A 21,863-nucleotide genomic window follows, 5' to 3' on the forward strand; every position below is an offset into this window, starting at 1 on the left:
GCCTGAGCATCAGAGAAATAAATGTCTACGTATCCCAATGGAAGTTATTGTTATTAAGGTATTTTAACAGTATTAAGCAGTCTTTCATCAAGCATTTGCTAATTATGACTCCATTCAAACCCTCTGTCTCCTCCATATCTCATTTAGAAGCTTAGTCCTCTCCCCCACCATGTCTAGTACCTCTTCATTCCTCTTCCTCTGTCCACTACACCATATTCCCCCACTATTACATTATGAACCATCCTTTTCTTTCCCTGTCCATCCCACTTTTCCTTACTGCAAAAGGTTACACTACTGATGGACTCTTGAGTAGCCTTTTCTTTGAAATCTTATGTAAGGATCCTTTCAATTTCTTCTTCATGAACTTCTTCTCAGCCAATGATATTCTCCTCCTTCCATAGGCGAATACATATGGGGATGCGGAGGGCATGCGCCTCCCCCTCCCCACTTTGCGGGGCTGCCTGCCTTGCCGAACATTGTAAAAGCACAATTGCTAGTTTTTTATACCACAAGGTGGTATTGTCTTGTATACGACATCAGTTTCAATATAACATTCCTAAACATTGCATGTGAATCCATTATTTTTTTATTACCATAAAAGTAAAGCTAGCTTCAGATATCTTTTACATCCCCCCTCCCATCCTAGCGTTTTTTTCTGTGTTCTACACCCACTGCCTCCTTCTATCCTCATACTCCCATCTAGTTCCAGTCTACTCCCTCACGGCTTAAAATGGCCAACTCCCTTTCATTCTAAGTACAAATCCTTTTCTCTTCCAGCCTACCAGGCACTTTAACTTTTAGTACTGTTTTCAGAATCTCTTCAGTACTCCTTCCCTCAATGCAAACCCTCTGTCTTATCCGTAGATGGATGGATGTACCTACACATTTGAAGGAGATCTGGTATGAATGTAAGGCCACTCAGCGGCGTAATTAGGAATATGGCTTGGGGGGATGGGATGGCCTAGGGTGGCTACCTCTCCCCCCTCCAACGCAAAATCTCACGAAATTTTTGAAAGATATTAAAAGGACTGGAAATAAATTTTACATCATTTTCGCACTAAAAATTGAACTTTGAGCAGATGCATTTATTATAAGTCAAAATTAGACAATAGTTGTAAATAATTTTTTTTATATCTCTGAGGCTCTAGGGTGTGGGAACTATCCCCTCCCCACAGTTATGCCACTGAGGCTGCTCTTCTCTGATTACCATATCATTAAGGACACAGCTTGTAAATGGCAAGGTGAACTACATTGAATTTTGTGCCAAAGTAAAAATTGTTCGTTAAAAATCCACGCATCCATTTTTATGTGTGTCTGATATTATTTTGGACTACTGAAAAACTGTTAATTTACCAAATTCACTGAAAAATAACCTAAATCTGCTCTAAACTCTATAAATGTTCCAAAAATTTCTAAAATATATCAGCAAATCATTTCTAATTGCTCGATTGAAATGCTTTTCTTGATAATGTTTGACTTCATCGCGCAGCTAAGAAGTACATGGCGGGGAAAAAGTCACTGAAAAGGCATTAAGAATATTCAGCCGAAAGTTGAAAAATTTAAGTTACATTATAATAAGTATGTAAAAGTTGGTTAGTTTAAGTATATGAAAATTTCAAAAAAGAGCTCAGAGAAGCTGATTTCACTCATTTTTACTTCCTGTGGTCTTGATGAAAGGAGAAACCGAATTTTACTTTCTTCATAATTATAAAACTCGGTGAAAATGTTTTAGAGGACAATGGAATCGATTGTGATGAAGCTTGGAAGTTTACAGCTTTATATATTAATTTCATGACGTCATTAACTCATGCTGAGCGGGTCAACAGCTCCTCTGCTACTTCTAGACCTCTCTCATCCGTCTCACGTGATTCGGATCATTAACACTCCCACGAACGATTCCCTTCGCCAGGCTCTCAATTACGTTTCGATGTGCGTTTAGACCTCACCCACAACCGGCATACAACGGCCGCGTTTAACTATTTTTCAAGTGTAAGGGTCGTCACCTTCGTATGTTGGTTAGTAGTACCAGTGGCGCAGTGAGGGGGGTTTTTGGGGGATAAAACACCCCCCCAGAGCTGAGAGAAAATTTTGATTTTAAACCATTTTACATAATTTGATTGATATTACTAATGAAAAAGTGTAAGGATTAATAAAATCTCCCTCAGAAAGCCGCAAAACTCACCACTTTGAACCATTTATCTTAAAAGTCCACAATTTAATAATCGCGTACCTACTGCTTATCCTGGGGGGTATTCCATACCCCCACACACCCAGGTATTAGTTGCACATTAATCCCCCCCCAGCCTTAATTCCTAGCTGCGCCCCTGTGTAGTACCTACTGCTCGTTGTTGTTGAGCTTATTTGGAAGTATTTTATCCAGTTGGTTTTTCCATTTGCTTTTTTTCTCTTTAAGTGTCACCGACAGGTGGAATGAGTTCTTGTTCTCTACAGGCGAATGTCAGTAACCTCCGTTTCTGAAACATTACGCCTCAGGATAATTTCTTAATTCTTGTCACACCTGAATTGTGTTCTGAAAAACGGTGAAAATAATCTTCTAATGAATTTTATTCCCTCTGATTCTTTTCATGTCCAATTCAATAATGCAAAGGTACGGCACGGCGTATTTAGGGCGGCTTTAGCATTAAAATTTAGATTAAAATAATAAATACATTTATTGCATTTATTCTAAAATTTGCCCTCTCACAATATAATGTATGGTTTGGATTTGGCGGTAAAAGTTCACCCTATTTATACGTATTTCCCTGATTTCCCTTCACCACATGTGAAAAATTGAGATCAATCCCAGCAAGGCCGTACCAAGTATCAAAACTGGGAGTGGGAGGGCAAGCCGTGGTCACTCAAGTTGTTAGGAAAGGTTAATGAAACCACAATTTTAAGGAAATTATGACAGCGATTTATTTGTTTTAAAAATTATTGCTTGAAAAATTAATGATTTTTATTTTAGTTCCATGTCTTATACTAATATCATTTATTTTCATAAGAAAAGTTTTCTCCAAAATTTTCGTTCAAACTAAATTTATTTTCCCTTCTACAGGGGTAGCTCTCCCCCTCCTCCCCCTGCTGGGTATGCCCATGAATCCCAGAGATTTTCATTAACTCTATAATATGCCTTTTGTAAATATGAGCAAAAACACCTTGTATACCTTCATTAAGATTTAAATTACTTCAGATAACTATATTTATATTCATTCAGTACTAATTTTACTTTTTTCTTATTCTGCACAGGATAAAAATTGTTATATGTATTTCACAGCCCAAAACATTCACGTAAAAATTTCTCGAAATTATACTCAATCCCCCTTCCCTTGGGCTACAATCTTGTCGCGGTCGAAGGGTAGGAGCGTGACGAAAGGTAGTCCACGTGATGGTGTCATGTGAAAAACACTGTTGGAATGGAAGGGGGAAACTATACCAACTATCTCTTCCCTGAAAACATGGAGTACAACCTAATGAGCCTCACAATCTTATCGACCGAGCGCAAAGGGCAGAGGTCGGTCACGGCAGCGAGGTCGGCAAGGTCCTCGGAGTCGTCAACATGCGAAATCCTTGCAGAGACTTATCATCATCATCAGCAGCAGCAGCAATGAAGAAGCAAGAAAGGAAGACCAAGAAGATGGTGAGGAAGAAGTCGGCTATGAATGTATGGACGTGGAATGTGAGGACAATGGTGAGGGCGGGGAAGTTAGAAAATATCAAAAGGGAAATGGATAAAGGGAGGATAGATATCTTAGGGTAATGCGAGGTGAGGTGGAGGGATGTTGGGGACTATTGGAGTGATGGGTGTAGGGTTATATATGGTGGTGGGGAGGAAAGCCAGCAAGGGGTAGCTTTAGTATTAAACGGGAAGATGGGTAAGTGTGAGGCAGGTATAGACCAGGTAAGCGATAAGATTCTGGTGGTAGAAATTGAGGCGTGGCCCACCAACCTTGTGACGGTCCAAGTTTACATGCCCACTAGCAATCATAGGGAGGAGGAAGTAGATGATGTGTATGAACAGCTCGAGGAAATAATTAGAGACACACCGGGTAAGAAAAAGCAGGTAGTGATGGGGGACTGGAATGCCTATGTCCGGAAAGGGAGGGATGGACACGAAATAGGAGATTTTGGACTAGGATTACGGAACGACAGGGGAGAGAAAGCAGCAGAATTTTGCAGAAGAAACAAACTATTCATGTCAAACACGTGGTTCAATCATCATAAAGGGCGAAGGTACACAAGAAAAAGTCCAAGGAATGTGGGGAGATATAAAATAGACTACATTATGGTAAGACAGAGGTTTAGGAATAGTGAGAAAAACTCGCGCAGCTTCCCTGCAGCGGATACGGATTTGGACCATAACCTAGTGCTCATGATATGCAACGTAAGGTTCAAAAGACTTATGAAAGGCAGGAGGGCGAGGAAATGGAATGAAGATGCGCTGAAGGGGACTATGAGGATAGAGTATCAGGAACTAGTGGACAATAGTATCCGGGAGACTGGAAGTGCACAGAATTTAGAGGAAGAGTGGGATAATATTAAAACGGGAATAGTCAACGCGGCGGAGAAGTCAATCGGCTCCGTTGACAGCAGAAGGATAAAGAAGCCGTGGATAGCGGAGAACATGATAAGGGAAATGGAGGAGAGGAGGAAGTGGAAGGAAGTGGACGCAGAGGAGGGCAAAAAAATGTATAGGGAATCTATTACGACGCGAAACTGAGAGGACAAGCGAGGCTTGGTGGAAAAAGACTGTGAGGAAATGGAAAAGTTCCAGAAGGATTGAGAAGTAGACGCGTTGTACGCTAAAGATAAGTCGCTATCAGGCGGTAAAAGAGGGCAAGTCATGTCTAAAATTACGGCTAAAGATCGGAGGATGCTGACGGAAGAAACAGGCTGGAGAGATTGAGTTCAGAGCAGGAGAGTGCAGCGGAATAGGATAATCTTGGGCGGGGGAAATTAGATTCGGAGATAGGGAGAGCACTTCGTTATATGAAGGCTAGTGAAGCAGTAGGCGTGGACAATATCCCGTGTGAGCTTCTGAAGAATGTATGGAAGGAAGGTAAGAAAAGGTTGATCGAACTAGTACGCAGTATTTATGAGGAGGGATGCTGGCCGGAGTATTTCGTGAAGACGGTTTTAATTCCGCTTCCGGGAAAGAAGAAAGCTGTGGAATGCGGAGATTATAGGACCACCAGCCTAATATCGCGTGTGGCGAAACTGGTACTGAGGATATTGAACAGACGAATGGAGGCGAGGGCAAACGAGTATTTGGGCGGAGATGAGTTTGGTTTCGGATGCGATAGCGTGGAGAGGAACCTGGAATATGACCAGGACGTATATGCCTGTTTCGTGGATTTTGAAAAAGCGTTTCATAGGGTGAGCTGGGTAAAGTAAATTGATATTCTCAAGAGAATAGGTGTAGATTGGAGGGATAGGCGACTGATTCGTAATCTGTATATGACCCTGCGCAAGTGAGGGAAGACTGCGCATAGACTGCGAAAGTGAGGGAAGCGGACGGAGAGACGGTGGGAAGGTTTGGCCGAGATGTCCTCTATCGCCGCTGCATTTTAACGTATACGCTGAGGAGATGGTAAGAGAAGCTTGGGACGAGTTGGAAGCTGGAGTGAAAGTGGGAGGAATGATGTTTAAATCGGTAAGGTTCGCGGATGATCAGGCGCTGATTAGCCAGTCAGCGAGGGGAATGCAGGCTCTAGTGGATGCGTTAAGACGAGCGGTGCGAGGAATATGGGATGAGGATTAATTACAAGAAGACTAAGGGTATGCGGTTTTGTAAAGTATCGCGAGGTGTCACAAAATTAGGTGGGGAAAAACTTGAACAGGTAGAGCAGTTCAACTATTTGGGCAGCACATTAGAGGAAAACGGTCAAAGTAGCAAGGACAACAGGAAGTGAATTGTACTAGCAAAGGAGGCGTTCATGAACAGTAAGGAGCTTCTGAGAGGATCGTTATGTATGAGTTTAAAGAAAAGGTAGAGAAGAGTTTAATCTGGAATGTAGCTCTCTACGGTGCGCAAACCTGGACGCCATTTAAACCATTTAAGAGTTGATATCCTTCCTGAATTCAAATATTTTATTATCAACTTATATTTTTTCTGCGCCCGTTAAGAATCTCAATGATTCAAACTCGGATTGTGCAGCTAGTCATGCACTAAATAAATTTACCTCCTTCTTCGCGCGATTTCAAAATATTTCGATGAGCGGTAAAATTTTCCCCTCACTATATTTATGTGCCTTTCATTTATAATTTCTAACGAATATTTTTAGACTAAGTTCAGTTTATGTCATAAAACATTGTTTATTTCGCTTTAAAAATCATTCAAAATTTTTAATTCTGAATAATGCCTAAATTCATGCATAAAATTAACCACGAGCATTAAATTATATGTCATCAATGTATTCAGTATATCAAGCTCGAAAGTAATCAACTTACATAAATTGCCCATTGCTTTATTCTTTCTTCTTTTGAAATTATTCAATAATCTCCACGTCTGCAGTCTTCAAAGTTTGCTTGCATTCAAACAATGTCTTCTTTTTTGCGGAGCAAGTATAACCATGGCAGCTGCAACAATGGGTATACCGCAGATTTGCGGCGGATCATTCTCTGGGAATCCAATCCTTATACCTTGATTCATTGTGAATCTACTCCACCTTATAAATTTGGGTCATTCCTCATCATTTTAACAGACGCTTGTCCCTTAAATACTCAGTATTTTAAAGGAATTTTCTGAAGAAGGGTGTATAATTTATTCAGTTATTAATTATGCGATAAACTTGCAATTTCTAACCTGCTTGGAATAAATTTTTCTATTCGGAATTCCGGAAAATATTTCAGATTTTCTCCGAGCAATTCACCGACTACTCTTTCCTCGATATTTTGCTGTGAACTTGAATTGATTTATTGGGTATTGAGCGCTGTATAGCGTAACTTTCTTATGTTCAAATTCCTTCGATTTTTTACCTAAAGGCCGTTTTACACGGTACACGGAATTGCGCAATCTGACGTACGTGCGAAGGCGCAATCAAAATTGCGTCGTGTAAAGCGGTGAATTGATAGAACACATGCGAGAATGCGTGGATGCGAGACGGCAAAATGCCCCTGTTCTACTTTCGTTCATGCATTCGCTAAATTCCTCGACATTTTAGAAATTATGGCAGCACCAACCTGCGCAACTCCATGCGCAGTGTAAAACGGCCTTTACACAATGGACTTTTTGAACAATTTTCTCTGTTTCTTGAGGTCCTTTCTAACATCGTTGTTGCACCAGCGAGGTGCTTTGCATTTCAGTTTTTTCGGATTATATTCGTTGGTTACTCAAAGTGGTATTTCGTGGAAGTATTTCCATGATGGATCGGTGCATTTATCCTCAGTTCAATTTCGTGTACAAATCATTAAGCATCTCGCCAAATTTTTATGAAGTCGCATTTAACAAATAAATCAATATTTTGTTTTTGTTTTACAGCTGACTACTTCAGTTTTTAACGTTGTAAAATTTCTCTGTTACCACTCATGCCGTCATTATTATCGATTTTTTTTATTAACTGAGGAGGTCTTTGTGCCGAAGGGTCTCATATTTTATTTCCTCTCGTAGCATTGTCATTTACTTGGGCAAGTGAGTGATTTGCACGGGCGTTGAGTAAGATGTCGATAATTTCTCCATTAATTGAATTTGGTTTTACAGCGTGAGTATCCCAAGTTAAAGATGAGAGATTAAAATCTCTCCGAATAATTACTAGTATTAAACTTTTATTCTCTCTCTCTAAGTAGCTAAATGTTTGATTTTCTACTTGATAAATAATATCAACTTCGGAGTTTGGAGGTCCATATAAAGAGCAAATATGAATACTCCATGTGTTCGTTGTTTAATTTTACTCCATACGCTTTCTTTTCCATTGTCAGTTATTTCGTAGGCGGTGCTGTGTAAAAGTGATTTAAATGCTATAACACTCCTCCACCTGTCCTAGCGCGTCGATCGTCGGATTTTTATCCTGGAGAAAAACCTTCGCAGTCACTTCTATTCTCTGTAAGCCAGCTCTCCGTTCCCAGGGGTGGTCTGGCCATGTTCGTTGGTCAGCAATCGCCGAGGGACCCGAGGATTTTTCAATTTTATCCTCATGTTAAAAAGGCCAGATTGGCGCCCATGCGATGCCACTCCACGTGACGTCACATGGACCTAGTTTCTATATCTGCGAGTAGATAGGAGTTTTACATCGTCAGAGGTTACCCAATGCGTGCATGAGGCACAGAGCTCAGTGAAACATGTCTTAATAATCACCTATTAAAATTGTCTATGATCGGAAAGTTTCCTTCGTTTGATAGGGTATTTATAATCCTTATTTAAGCCAGCGCTACTTGCTAGCAGGGTACTCTGCTACCAGCTAGCATCCTTCATCGTAACAGCGCTCAAAGCCTCGCCCCAAGGTCGCCTCACTTGTGGAAGAGGGAACCAGAACGACGTCACACTGAGTTTTTCCCGGCATTCATACTTACCCGTCGCGTTTTCGCGCGCTTGAAGAGGTGCGAGAGTAATAATTTGCGTAATTTTAAGATAAATGGTTCAAAATGGTGAGTTTTACGGCTATCTGAGGGATTATTATTCATCCTTACACTGTTTTATTATTAATATCAATCCAATTAAGTAAACTATAAAATTTCTCGGAGCTCTGGGGGGGTTTTATCCCCCAAAACCCCCCCTCGCTGCGCCACTGGCTACCAGGTAGCGCTTGGCTTAATTAAGGATTGCCTTATTAAACGAAGGAAACTTTCCGACCATACGCAATTTTAATAGGTGATTATTAAGAGATGTTTCCCTGAGCTTCGTGTCTCATGCATGCATTGGTAATCTCAGACGATGTAAAACTCCTATCCACTCGTATAGAAACTAGTTCCCTGTGACGTCACGTGGAGTGGAATCACATGGGCGCCAATCTGGCCTTTTTCAAATGCGGATAAAATTGGCTGTTGCCAATTGCCATTCGTCTAAATTGGACTTTCTAAAACCGAATAATTTGCTTATTGTGAATACATTAAAGGTGGGTCACGAATCGTAATCAATGCCTTTCGTTTTCTTTGATGAAGAAAACTACCCTATTCTAGGATGCTCCTCCCATCACTTGAATACATGTCCAGGGGCGGTCTGGGGTGATTGGGGGCCCTCGGCCGGAGCTTATGACGGGGCCGCTCTTACTAAGAGGCTTTTCGGGCTCCCCTCCTCCCCCGAGAAGTTTTACGAAATTGCCTGCCCGGGAATGGATTTTGACGCTGTTCTGGCACTTAAAAGCCAAATAATAGTTAATGAAAAACAGCTATTTCTAAAGAAAAAATATGATGAAATAGAGAACTTCGCAGCTTGTAAAATTTAATGATGCATATTGGGTCTATCATCTATTATTTAGTGCATTTTCTTACTTGAAACCGGGCTGAAATCTGAAATAAATACTCTTTATAAATAATAAACTTTTCGAATAACCCTTTCAAAAGAGCATCAAGTTCTCTTTTATATTCTGAAACCTTTATCTTAAGTTTTATAAAGAATTATAATACGGAATGTGTTGTAAATAAAGCAACTAATGAAAATGCAGTATTTTAAACAGCAAAAAAACTTTGGTTCAAATACTCTTGACTCTTTTAATTACACCTTGTGTTCCGGAAATAGGAATAGTTGTTTTTTTTCAACCCTCGCACGTAACAACTGGTGTCAGAAGGGGACAAATACATAGATTATAGTGTTTGTTTTTTGTATGAAGCACGACTTATTTTCAATCGAAGTAGGAGCATGGCTTCAAAGGCAGCTAAGTTAAGTGAGTTGAAAGGTGCGGATTTGAAGCGCGAGTTGGCGGAACGTGACATGGAGACTAGCGGGACGAAAGCAGTCCTTCAATTGCGACTTCGTGAGGCGCTTCAGGCCGACGGCGTGGACCCCGAGGATTTCTCCTTCGAGATGGAAGTCGGCGCGCATGAATTCACGCATTTCCTCACTGTATTTAAAGAAGAGCGTGCCGAGTATTCCAGAACTTTGAAAGAAATTGCCAGTAATATTCGCACGATCAAAGACGAATTGCTGGCGAAGATCTCTGAAGTAAAATGTGGGTTGGAAGACGACGTCAGAGAATTAAAGGACAAGCTTGAAAATGACGTTAGCGGAGTAAAAGATGAGCTGGAAGCAGATGTCAACGACATGCAGGAAGAACTAAAATACGTCACTTCGGAAGTACAAGGCGTGCAAGAGAGATTAAGGATCGTAAAAGAGGATTAAAAAATGGTTGAAGTCGACGTAGAGAAGCGTTTTGAAGATCGTCTGAAAACTCTCGCTCAAGAATTGACGCAAACGGGCACTGTTGGAGTATTGTCAGGACTAGCACCTAGTATCAAGGCCGTGCGTGTAAAACCACCTACAAACGACGGCAAGATTCCTTGGTCTACTTACTTCAAAAAGTTTGAAGCCGTCGCCAACGCCAACGGGTGGACGAAGGAAGACAGAGCTACGGGCTTGATTGTGGCGCTGCGAGGAGACGCTTTGAACATTCTTCAAACGATGCCTGACCATGAACACAGGAACTACGAGTGTCTGGTGGGCCGACTTGAAATGAGGTACGGTCACAAACACCTTCAACAAGTCTACCACAGCCAATTGCTCACTAGATGTCAAAACCTGTTATGTGCCGTGTGTCGTGTTGTAAGTGCATTTGGTTCTTCCTTCAGCAGTTAATTGCAATAATCCAACAAAGAAAAAAATCGTTTTCCTGACCAAAATGCGAGCCCGGGTATTTCGAAGTGGTGAAACTAAGGAAATACCTCTACTTAATCGGAATGATTAATTTATGATTAATATTCTTGTGAATGTTTGCATAAGATATTGCTCTACCCATTGTGCAAAGATCAGTATTCCTGCTTCCCTCGTCGAAAAGGTATGCAGATTACTGAGAAGACGTGAATATCCTCGTTCATCGATTTGATAGTTTACTATAGCTAACCCAACGAATGAAGTAATACCTCCAATAACCTTAGGTTCATCGATTCACATTGATAAATAAAATGTCAGGCACAAGGCACAAAGCGCTCAAAGGTGAAGACTTTCTATTTCAGAGTGATGCTTAAGAATACCATGATTAAATATTTAACTGAAATCTACGAGTGATATTCAGAGTGGAAAAGAAATGAAGAAAAATTGTTCATGATTAAATTGTTTTATAAACAAAGCCTTTTTCTCTCCATTTCAGTTGATTTCAGTCCATTTGTGCCATAATGAATGAGAATGTTCATGTATTATGATCATACATTATTCTCGTATTTCTTCACTCAGTACTGTCACTGCCTCCCACTCCCATGGAAGCCACTCACAAACCCTCTGCATCCAGCTCACACAGTTGGACACTTTGGTGTAAATTCCATACTTGCTGCATTTACTACATCCTTCACCAAAGCTTGTAATGCCAAAAATGGTCCATCTCCGATTTGATCCAACACCGCCTTGTCCAGAAAGGCAGAGAAGAAGCCCACCAGAATCCCATCACAAGAATCCATCCTCCCCTTGCAATACACAGTACAGAACATGTTTGCAGTAATGTAGTATGAATTCCTCGTACACATCTCTACAAATTTCATTGGGCATAACAGAGACCTAAGGAGAAAAAGATAAGCATTAAAATCAGGCTTTCTGCCTCCATGGCCGTGTGTTCAAAGCAGGTTTCACAATATCATCTGTCGAGATCCAGGTGCACTTGTCATTGTTCACAACGACTATGATTCAAGTGATATTGTGTCAGGATCTTACTTGAAGATCATTATGCAATTGAAATACGTATCAATGAAATGTAACACAGTCACACCATCATATAAATCTTTGAGGTGTGAGTGAAAATAAATGCTTGCTCAGAATTAAAATCAGCTTAGCCACATGAAAATGACATAGAGTTAAAACATAAAGCTGAAAAAATTATTGTTACAAGTATTCATCCACTCCAGTTAAGCTATTGAGTATTAATGGATGAGATACCTTAAAGGAAAAGTTTTTCGACGAAATACGAAAGGATTCCAGCAGTCTTTTGGGTTTACTAGCAACACGGCGGATTCTTGGCCACCCATCTGATGCTGGAAACACAGGCGTGGGAAGGGGGAGGTCTGAGGGTCCCGGACCCCCCCAAAATATAAAAACACAATTATTTTCCTACATAAAAGATAACAAAATATTAAAAAATCATGTGTTTGTATAATATTTCTTTAACAAATAAAGTTTTTGTATTTATGAAAAGTGTTAAAATTAGTTTAAAACCCATTACTTAGTACCCTGTTTTTCAAAAAATTTCCCCCCTGATTTTGGACCCCCCTCCCCCCGAACGAAATTCCTGGCTGCGTCACTGGCTGGAGATTGAACTGATTACCAGTCATCCAACCGTGATACGGGTACACCCAAAAGAGAATATCAGTGGGCATCATGGACTGCCAAAGGTTTAACCTATTGATATAAAGGAGTATTTATTTTGAGAAAGGATGGGTGAGTTTCACTTTTCCCTTCATTCTGATGTTTGGTTCCTGAAATTGGGTTGTTGTGACAGTTCTTCATTCTGGTTTTCATAATCTGCTCTTATAAATCATTTTTTGAGAAAAAATTTTAAATGCTGTCAATGATTTTTACTGGGTTATTATGAAATCTAACTACAATAACGCATCTAGTAATTTCACAAGAGCATGATTGGATCAATTGCTGTTGTATATTTTTAGTAAGTTGACATGATTGATTTTTTTTTTGTTTTCAGCTAGCAAAATCTCTTTCTCCAGGCACGGAACTAGGGTGGGGTAGAGGGGGCACGCGCCCCGGGTGGCATATTAAAGGGGACAGCAAAATTTGTAAACTTTATTTTAAAAAGTTATTTGATTTTCTAATTATATTATTTGACACTAATTATAAATTTATAAATTATTAAACGACAGGAGCACTAAAAATTCTTAATAGCAAGTATACAATGTGTAATTTCAAACATTGCATCTAAAAAATAACTTATGGATGTATTATATTTTAGCGATTTGGGGGGGGGATGAGAGGGCCTCAGGGGAGGGGAGCGGCACACTGAACTTGGCCTCCCTAACTAAACTCCGGCCCTATGTTTCGCCACTCCGCCTTTTCATCACGTATCTACACAATACCCTACGAGCCACCTCTAGGGTGTTTGGCAGGGGGTGAAAAATCACCAACATGCAGCATGCAAGAGGACCGCCACATGCACACCGCATGGTCATAGAAATATTACGCACACTAGAAAAATATACATGCTTATTCGTAAAAAAAAATTCTTATGGTTAGCAATTCCTACAGCAAATACATGCAAGGTTAGAACTATGAAAAAACACGCAATGAGTGATCCTAGCGAGGGACGCCATTAATCCTATCAATTGAGACAACGTTGCTATCCTTAATATTACGAGGGAAGAATGACGTTTCAAATCTCTCTGTTTTGCAGTATATTTCTTTTATTTTTTCTCATGATCACGTCTACTGTAGTACGATGGTGAACGAAGGATATGATTCACGTCAACTGAGAAAATACCTTCTTCGAATTTCCTAAGTAAGTTAAGCCTATGCTTCGATCTATGCTCCTGTAAAGATTCCCATCCTGACTCGTGTAACATACTGGAAACGCTGCACTTTTTGTATCGTTAGTCTTTCATCCAATCTCCCTTTTTCTTGCCTTTCTTGTGTAAGGGGTCCTGATGAAATACCCATCGTAATGGGTCCCTCAAGAATTTTTCTTCCCTTGCGTTGAGAGCAACCAGAAAGAGCATGCAGTATAGCCATGTGCAGTGCCCTAGTGCAAGGTTGTATTCAATGAGCGAGAGAGGGGAAAGAATACAGGTGATAGGATGAGTAGAAAGATGCTCTTCAAGCAAGGGAATGCGTTACTTACGGCGAAACAGAAACACATTCCTAACGATTGATATATTCTTACCCACTGCATCTACTCCCTCCAGCCCCTCGCCTGAATGTGCGGAAAATACAAAGTTTTTATTATATAATTAAGTACATAATTATTCAGTCATAAATGTTCAACTTTTCCATAAATTAACTCCTGAAATAATCAATTTGAATGTATGTACTATTAATAGTGTTGTGTTGTAATCTTTTCACGAAAAAATAACGTTTTTTTTATTTCTTAAAAAATAAATAGAAACAACACGTTTTTGCAACCACCTATTGCAATGTTGTTATCTGAAATAGAAAAAAGTTGAGTTCCATTTCCGAAATAATGTAACTGTTCCAAATCCACAAAAAACGAAAATCTCAACGAGGTATCGGCCCAGACTCGTCTAAGAAACTTGATTCAATAGAAATCATTGATTGGCCTGTTTCTCAAACGGTGATTTGATATGGACTTTAAAATGAATGGCATCCGGCGATCCTAGCGGAGCAAGCAGCGTAAATTACGGAGGTAATCTACGACTCGATAAGTTACGAAGATACTCCAATCTCGAAATATGAGCAATGGACGCGGAGATTTCTTGCTTCATGAAGACCTTTGGAACTATTTTCAACCGTGGAAATAAGTAAATAAACTATGTGTTGAATGAAGTAACAGCGGAGGCGCCTAAACAGCAGAGCAGGAAATCTAAAACGAGAGCGAAGATCTATTTCTTACTTCTTCAAGAACTGAAGACTAAGGTCGTGGAATGCAAGACGGTTAAGACGATGCGGGAAAAGCTGAAGACAACATTCGAGGATTGACGTGTTAATCGTCTTGTTACTCAAAATACCAGATGATTCAAATCAATCTAAGGCCGTGTTCAAGCATAGACGATTATGTCCAAAAATTTAGCGCGATCGATGCGATGTTAAATGTCATCGGGAAAAAGATCGATGACGGAACTTTTGTTTCGGGGCATTAACACCGGAGTACCTACAGGGAGTCTCAAATGGCGACTGTGACCGAAGCCATCAAATCCGAGCTGGTGAGGCAGAGTGTGCTGATGGAAGGCAACAAGCGAGCCTCGGAGTCCGAAGGACAGGAGTTCGCATTCGTCGTCAAACACGACCAAAGGCGTAAGGGAGAAAAGCGTGGAGGCAGGGGCAGTCTGCGGTGATTGGAGGTCCTCCCCTGGAAAATTATAGGTAATTGCATGCCCAGAAATGGATTTTGACGCTATTCTGGCTCTCAAAAAGTGGATTGAAGTTAATAAAAACAGCAATTTCGTAATAAAAACACTATGAAAAGTGATAATTTTACATATTATAAAATTGAATCTATTATGATTCTGTAATTTATTTAGTTAATTTGTTTCTTGAAATTGGGCTGAAATCTAAAAAAAATTCTTAATTAACCTTTTCGAATAACCCTTTCGAAAAGCATCGTATCCTAATTGTCCATCATGTCACGTGGGTCTGTTTTATCATCTGGTGCCTTAATTTTTTTTTTTTTTTCACTCTGCATTTTGTAAATAACGAGCTAATGAAAACGTATAATTTTGTAATTGCAAAAAAACTTTGGTTCAAGTAATATGAGTTTTTTATATACATTTTTCATGCCCGCTTTATGATAGACGCAAGCGTTGTGGGAGCCTCCTATTAAGCTCAGGGCCCTCGCCTAATGCCGACCAGCCGACCTGGCCATACCACCCCGGCGTGAAGGGCATCATTGTGACCAGCGCAGCAGATATCAACTGCAGCGCAACGGATATCAAGGAGACCAACGCGGCGGGCGGTGTTCGCACTCTGCTATGGGAGCTGGGACATCGGAGTGGCTCCGAAACTACAAGAACGTAAATCACGACATATTGTGCTCTAGAAAAGCTTTCAAATGGAATTTCTGCAAATTATTACTGCACCAGTTCTCTTTTCTTAACTTCCCATCCAGGTTCCAAACTGATGAATTCGTGGAACCAAATGCCGAAGAACTGTATCCCTAATTGGAAAATCCATATTAGAAAATCTAGATCAGTGGAAATGAACAATTACCTTGAGAAGATCCATCTCGGAATGGCTGCTTCATTAGGCTCATATGCCCTCCCTACAGGAATTTCTGGCTGGTCTGTCTCATACGACCTCCCTGTGGCCCTCAACCATCTAGCACCATTGGGGTCTTCACCATCGCACAATCTGCCCAATTCATCCACCGCTTCCTCTGGAATGGTTGGCATGCGAGGGTATAGGCGGAGAGCAGCTTTTCTCATTCTATGCCCCCTGGTCTTTTCCCACCGCATGAGATGCGATCTCAAAGACCATTCCAACCTCTTCTTCCTCCTCCTCCTCACATTGGCGATTGTAGCAACCTGTGCCAAACAAAGAGAAACCTCTTCGTTAGTACATTCCGCTAATCAGGTTACCCTCGTCAACCTCGTTGTCCTCCTCTTTTCCTTCCACATCGGACTCATATACCTTCCCTATGGCACTCAGCCATGCTGCACTGAATGGGTCTTCGTCGTTCCTACCCTCCTCAACCTCCTCTTTGATCAGAGGCATCCGCAACAATCAGCAGCTGATGATGGGGGTAGATGTTTTCAGACGAGGCCGCTTGGTCTTCTTCATCCAAGGTGTCTCGTGTTTTCTTAGGGACCCCTCCATTCTCTCCTCCTCTTCCTCCTCCCTGCGTTGGGGACAGCAGCAGCCTGTGCAAAAATAAAAAAGGAGTAATATCAGGGTGAACCGGAGTTTGAACCCCCTATTCGCCAATTTGCGCCGCGCGTTATGGTTACTTCATTTTTTTTAACAAATCCCGGATCAATTATCGAATTTACCCATTTATAAAACGTTCGAGCATGATTTCGATGGAATCTGTGGATTATAAGAAGAATTTGGATGAATGTTCTTTGAAAGAAGTGAAATATTCTAGCGTATATTTCGCATTGTTGCCTGTATACGGTCAGAAGTATGTGTTATATTGGTGTATGAAAGAAGGTTTCATCGTCCAAAATCGTAGTCAAATTAATTGTTTTTTATGTGAAATTATAAATTTCTTATTAATTATTTCTTGTTAATTATATGTTGTAAGTACAAATAAAATTATGTGTTTAAATTTTATTTTTGCAGTAATTTTACACATTTTTCAAAAAGTTTATCGTACGCCGACCACGGGGTCAAACTACGGTCGCGCCAAAAATCATTACTATCAAAGGTTTCTAAGATTCAAATTAGGTTTAGGAATAACATGAAATTTAGTTTCGTGAAAACTGCAGAATTTAAAGACTTTCCATGCAAGCATTTTAAGTAAGGCTTTAGGTCAATAGAAACAAGCTATTACCTTCAGAAAAATCAGCCAAGAATTGCTGGCTGATATGGCTCATCAGACGTAACACCTGTGGCTCTCATCCATCTGGCACCGTAAGGGTCTTCAACTTCATCTCCATGCAACCTGCCCCCCCTCATTCTCGCTTTCCTCTTCAATGGGTGACATGGGAAAATATGAGGATCTAGGAGAACAGGTATTCGCAAGCGAGACCCCCTTCCACCGGATTATATGTGGTCTTAAAGGCCCCTCCAGTTCATACTCATCTTCCTCCTCCTCCTCACATTGGCGGTCACAGCAACCTGTGAAAAAGCATGAGAAACCTCTTCGTTGGTGTATTCGCTAAGAACGTTACCCTCCTCAACCTCGTTGCCCTCGTCTTTGATGAGAGGCATTTGTGCCCACCTGTAGTTGGTGAGGAGGGCAGGTGTTTGGAGACGCGGCCCCCTAGTATTCTTCATCTCAATTTGATGGTGTCTTAGGGACCCCTCCAGTCACTCGTCCTCAATGCCCCCCTCCCATGGGGAACTGCAGCAGTCTGTGAAAAAATAGAAGAAAAATGTCATCATTATTAAATGACTCTAAGGTTCAAAGAGGGTTAAAAAATAACACATTGTAATTGTATTAAATTCCCGTATGTCATTCATATAGAGTTAACAATATTTAGTCATACATAAATGTAAGAATTATTTAGGAATCCGTGATATTACATGCTGAACTAACTATTGAATGATTTCCATATTCCAACAATAAAAGTTATTGTGGCAACCAGGGCTAAACATGCGTTCAAAACATTCTCTTTAACAATTTAATGCATTTTTCTTTTCAAATATATTAATTTATCCAGCTTTATAATTTCAACGTGAATCGTAAACCTTAAGATTGAAAAAAAAATGCTTTATGTTTGAAACAGCACCTTCACGATTTAGTGGGTGTTTCGAATGATTTAAATGCTACAGAAGTCTTTTGATCGTTGATTCGAGCATTCAAAACGACGTAAAGGACTGGTAAACGTAATGCAGCCTCAGAGTGAGTTATTTATCGTGTACCACAGAGTTAGGTAACAATTTTTCCCACAATTCCCGAGCATAATTTTAATGAGTCCAATGCAATCTTGGTTAATTCGGGTGAGCAGTTCATCCAAAATTCTTTCGGAACAATTTATTTTTATTCCAAAAACTTTATCAAGTGTATTCGTAGAACAGGAAATCATTGTTTGCACTCCACTCTCTAGGCATAATTTTTTTGCGAGGAGAAATGAGAAATTTCTTCGTGTTTTCATGAATATAATTCGGATAATAAAAAAGATAGCAAATTGTACAAGATCCGAGCAGTTAATCCGCAGACAGTTTTAATTCCTCAAATGTCTCCTTGCACTCCTATTTTGCGTATTTTCATATTTGAAACGTATCCGCCTAATTCGGATGAATTTTGACTAGCTTCGAATAGGTTGGTTTCCTGTTGTTTTTTTTTTTGCTAAATCGAAAGATTATAACTCCTGGAGTACGCATTTCACGCTCTTAGATTGTTAATTACGATATCTATTTTTCGAGGTTAAATGAAAAGTGAAAAATTTCAAGCACGCGAAAACGCGACGGCTAAGTAGGAATGCTGGAGAAAGCCCGTGTGACGTCATTCTGGTTCCCGCTGCCGCCGTGGAAGGTGACCTAGGGGCGAGGCTTTGAGCGCCGCTGCGATGCAAGCTGCTAGCAGGTAGCAGAGTAACCGGCTAGCAAGTAGCGCTTATGGCTTAAATAAGGATTATTAATACCTTATCAAACGAAGGAAACGTTCCGACCATAGGCAGTTTTAATAGGTGATTATTAAGAGACGTTTTCCTGAGCTCTGTGCCTCATGCATGCATTGGTAATCTTAGTCGATGAAAAACTCCTATCTACTCGTATAGAAACTTGGTCCCCGTGACGCCACATGGAGTGGCATCGATTGGGCGCCAATCTGGCCTTTTTCAAATGAGGTTAAATTGACCGTTAACATTCGTCTAAACTGGGATTTCTAAAAACCAAATAATTTTTTATCATGAATACACTAATGGTGGGTAACGAATCGCAATCAACGCCTTTTATTTTCTTTGAGGAAGGAAATTACCCTATTATCCCGCACACGTTGTATCATTGATCAACATAATGGCTGTATGGCGATACTTAATGAAACTTGGTGACAGGAAACATGATAAAAGATGCACTGATTTGAATGTTCCACAGAAGTTTATTTACCCGACACAGGTTATGCAAGTACTGTGGACTTATTCATTTCCTTCACGATCCATATATTCCCGAGTAACGCACATTTATTATTTGGCCGCAAGATTATATTGAAGAATATATTCTATCTTGCAGCATAGCGAAGGCACGGTGCTACATTAATAAACTTGAAATGCCACAGCTTCACTATTGCTAGAAGATTATACTATGATCGGATGATACGGAAAAAAAGTAATCCTTCAAGTCGCGAGACCCGCACTACATATTTACGCGTATCCTGTACGGCGCGAGACCCGCAATACAATTGATTTGATCCCCTTTACTGCTAAAAAGGCCTATTAAATCGAGGGGCAATATGAGTCACGGTTACAAGTGAACTCATAAAGTATCAATTAAATGGATTCACTTGGGGAGAAAATTGCTGGCCTACCCCACGGAATTGAAATCTAAATAGGTATGTTGGTTTTAGAGTTAACAGAGGTCGTTCGACAAAATGAATAACACAGGGAGCAGGGGCGGATCCAGGATTTCTTTCTGGGAGGGGCACAAGCAAGGCCGTATCCAGGATTTTGTCCAGAGGGGGCACAAGGATACCTCGTCATACAAAACAAACGAAATGATAATGGGACCATATTAAAAATCTTGTATATTTTTTAGGGACTGGGGGGGGGGCACGTGCCCCCGTGCCCCCGTGCCCCCCCCCCCCCTGGATCCGCCTATGACAGGGAGTTAACTTTTAAATGATCATTTGAAGTAACGTAAAATTGCAATTTTTTAAAACAATTTTGTGTACCTACTTAATCTGCTTTCCATAAGAAATTTGACGTCGGGAAGGCCTGACTTCACATATTTTCCCTCAAAACAGCATCTTTCACTCGGAATTTGCACATGATCATTTAAAAGTTAACTCCCTGTGTTATTTATTGTGAGGAATTCTTCCAAAATGGTTTCAATGAACACGATTATCGTTGAGCTTTTACCTATTACATTGTATATCAATGAAGTAACGTAAAATTGCAATTTTTTAAAACAATTTTGTGTACCTACATTATCTGCTTTCCATCAGAAATTTGACGTCGGGAAGGCCTGACTTTACATATTTTCCCTCAAAACAGCATCTTTCACTCGGAATTTGCACATGAAGAGGTCAGGACTTGGAATATTGTTCCTCTAAACGTTAGTCGTGGCAGATTACCGGTCATTCATTCATATCAATAGATCATTACATTCTAAGAAGTTTTCAGTCAATTAATTAATTGGAAATTGGCATTTTCAGCTATTGCAAGCAATTTCTCTTGTAAAGGGTTTAGGCTTTCACAAACAGCTATAGAAGCAGAAACACATTGAAAAACGGAATGATATGGAAATGCATTCCATTGAGATAGGCGAATTTATATCTACATTTACAAACTACCTCTCTTCGGGGCATTAGGAAACTACACATTAAAAAATAGATAGAAAATGGGCTAAATAAAAAATTACAAAATTGCGATTCCTATACCAATCCGTTTGGCAATATGTATATCTCTCATAATTTACGGCTGACATCGGACAAAACATTTTAAGAGGCGATTTCCCATTCTCCTATTTGAATGAATCTTATTGATTGTTAGCAGCCAGGCATATTTTTATTCAGTGAACTCATCTGAATTTTACATTGAATCAAGGAATAGGGCTGGGATCATAAGAAAATTAGCCACAGTGAATTCAGTCACATTTGTCCATTGCAGGCACTGTCATGGTTATATTTATTTATTTATTTATTTATTTATTTATCACAACCCTCGTAAACAGCACTTAACGGCCTTTTACAACGAGGGATTTCAATATTAACAGAGTACAACACAAACATCCATGCCCTGGAGAGGGATCACCTACCCAGGCGGGATTCGAACCCGCGACCTACGGTTTGGCAGGCGAAAGGCAGGCATGCTTATCTACGGAGAAAAAGGCAGCCCTTCCACGGAGTTGAATTCAACCTACTCTATTTACTCTATGTACAAGAACCATTCGGTGCAGTATGGCCTAGTGCCATAGGGAGGATACACGAGCACAATGAGCCAGCTACTCCAGGCTGGCTCTTCCTATGGTAATTGGTTATTTCCACTCATCCAGAACCTTACTAAAAATATTTAATTGATTGTATTAAATATGCTGATAAACTGCAGTTTTCATTAGGATTCAGTTCAACAGATTCAGGCATGATATATATTGGAAATTTGGCATGCTGAAATGAAAGACTTCCATAATCATTTAATGCGTACAACATATTTCAACTCACAGAACAATCATCTGGTGCCATGGCTCTACCATTCACTTCATTTCATTATGATTACTTACATATGTACTAAGAATTCAAAGCTTATGTGTATCATGAAACATATGGATTAATTTTGGATGCAATCAGATAGCATTC

At 40.2% G+C, this 21,863-nt stretch overlaps 2 protein-coding genes across 6 annotated transcripts in view; one reads left to right on the forward strand and one right to left on the reverse strand.

Annotated features, from left to right (window-relative positions):
- The first annotated feature begins 9,790 nt into the window (after positions 1-9,790).
- On the forward strand, positions 9,791-10,270 carry LOC124160470 (SAFB-like transcription modulator). Its single transcript, XM_046536324.1, has one exon. The coding sequence runs from the start codon at positions 9,791-9,793 to the stop codon at positions 10,268-10,270; it is 480 nt and encodes a 159-aa protein (XP_046392280.1).
- A 915-nt stretch (positions 10,271-11,185) lies between these two features.
- Positions 11,186-21,863, reverse strand: part of LOC124160117 — a 39,447-nt gene continuing 28,769 nt past the window's right edge. For 2 of the 5 annotated variants that reach the window (XM_046535866.1, XM_046535863.1), the window contains 5 exons: positions 17,631-17,763; positions 17,241-17,527; positions 16,379-16,608; positions 15,959-16,272; positions 11,186-11,635 (listed from right to left, as the gene is read on the reverse strand). In XM_046535866.1, coding sequence (XP_046391822.1) covers positions 11,374-11,635; positions 15,959-16,272; positions 16,379-16,462 — 660 coding nt within the window. In that variant the 5' untranslated portion in view covers positions 16,463-16,608; positions 17,241-17,527; positions 17,631-17,763 and the 3' untranslated portion in view covers positions 11,186-11,373. Of the gene's footprint in view, positions 11,636-15,958; positions 16,278-16,378; positions 16,609-17,240; positions 17,528-17,630; positions 17,764-17,898; positions 17,998-21,863 lie in introns of those variants that run through there. The other 3 variants (XM_046535867.1, XM_046535864.1, XM_046535868.1) reach the window with 3 other exon arrangements.

This window comes from Ischnura elegans, chromosome 6, assembly GCF_921293095.1.
Source record: "Ischnura elegans chromosome 6, ioIscEleg1.1, whole genome shotgun sequence".
Lineage (NCBI taxonomy): Eukaryota > Metazoa > Arthropoda > Insecta > Odonata > Coenagrionidae > Ischnura > Ischnura elegans.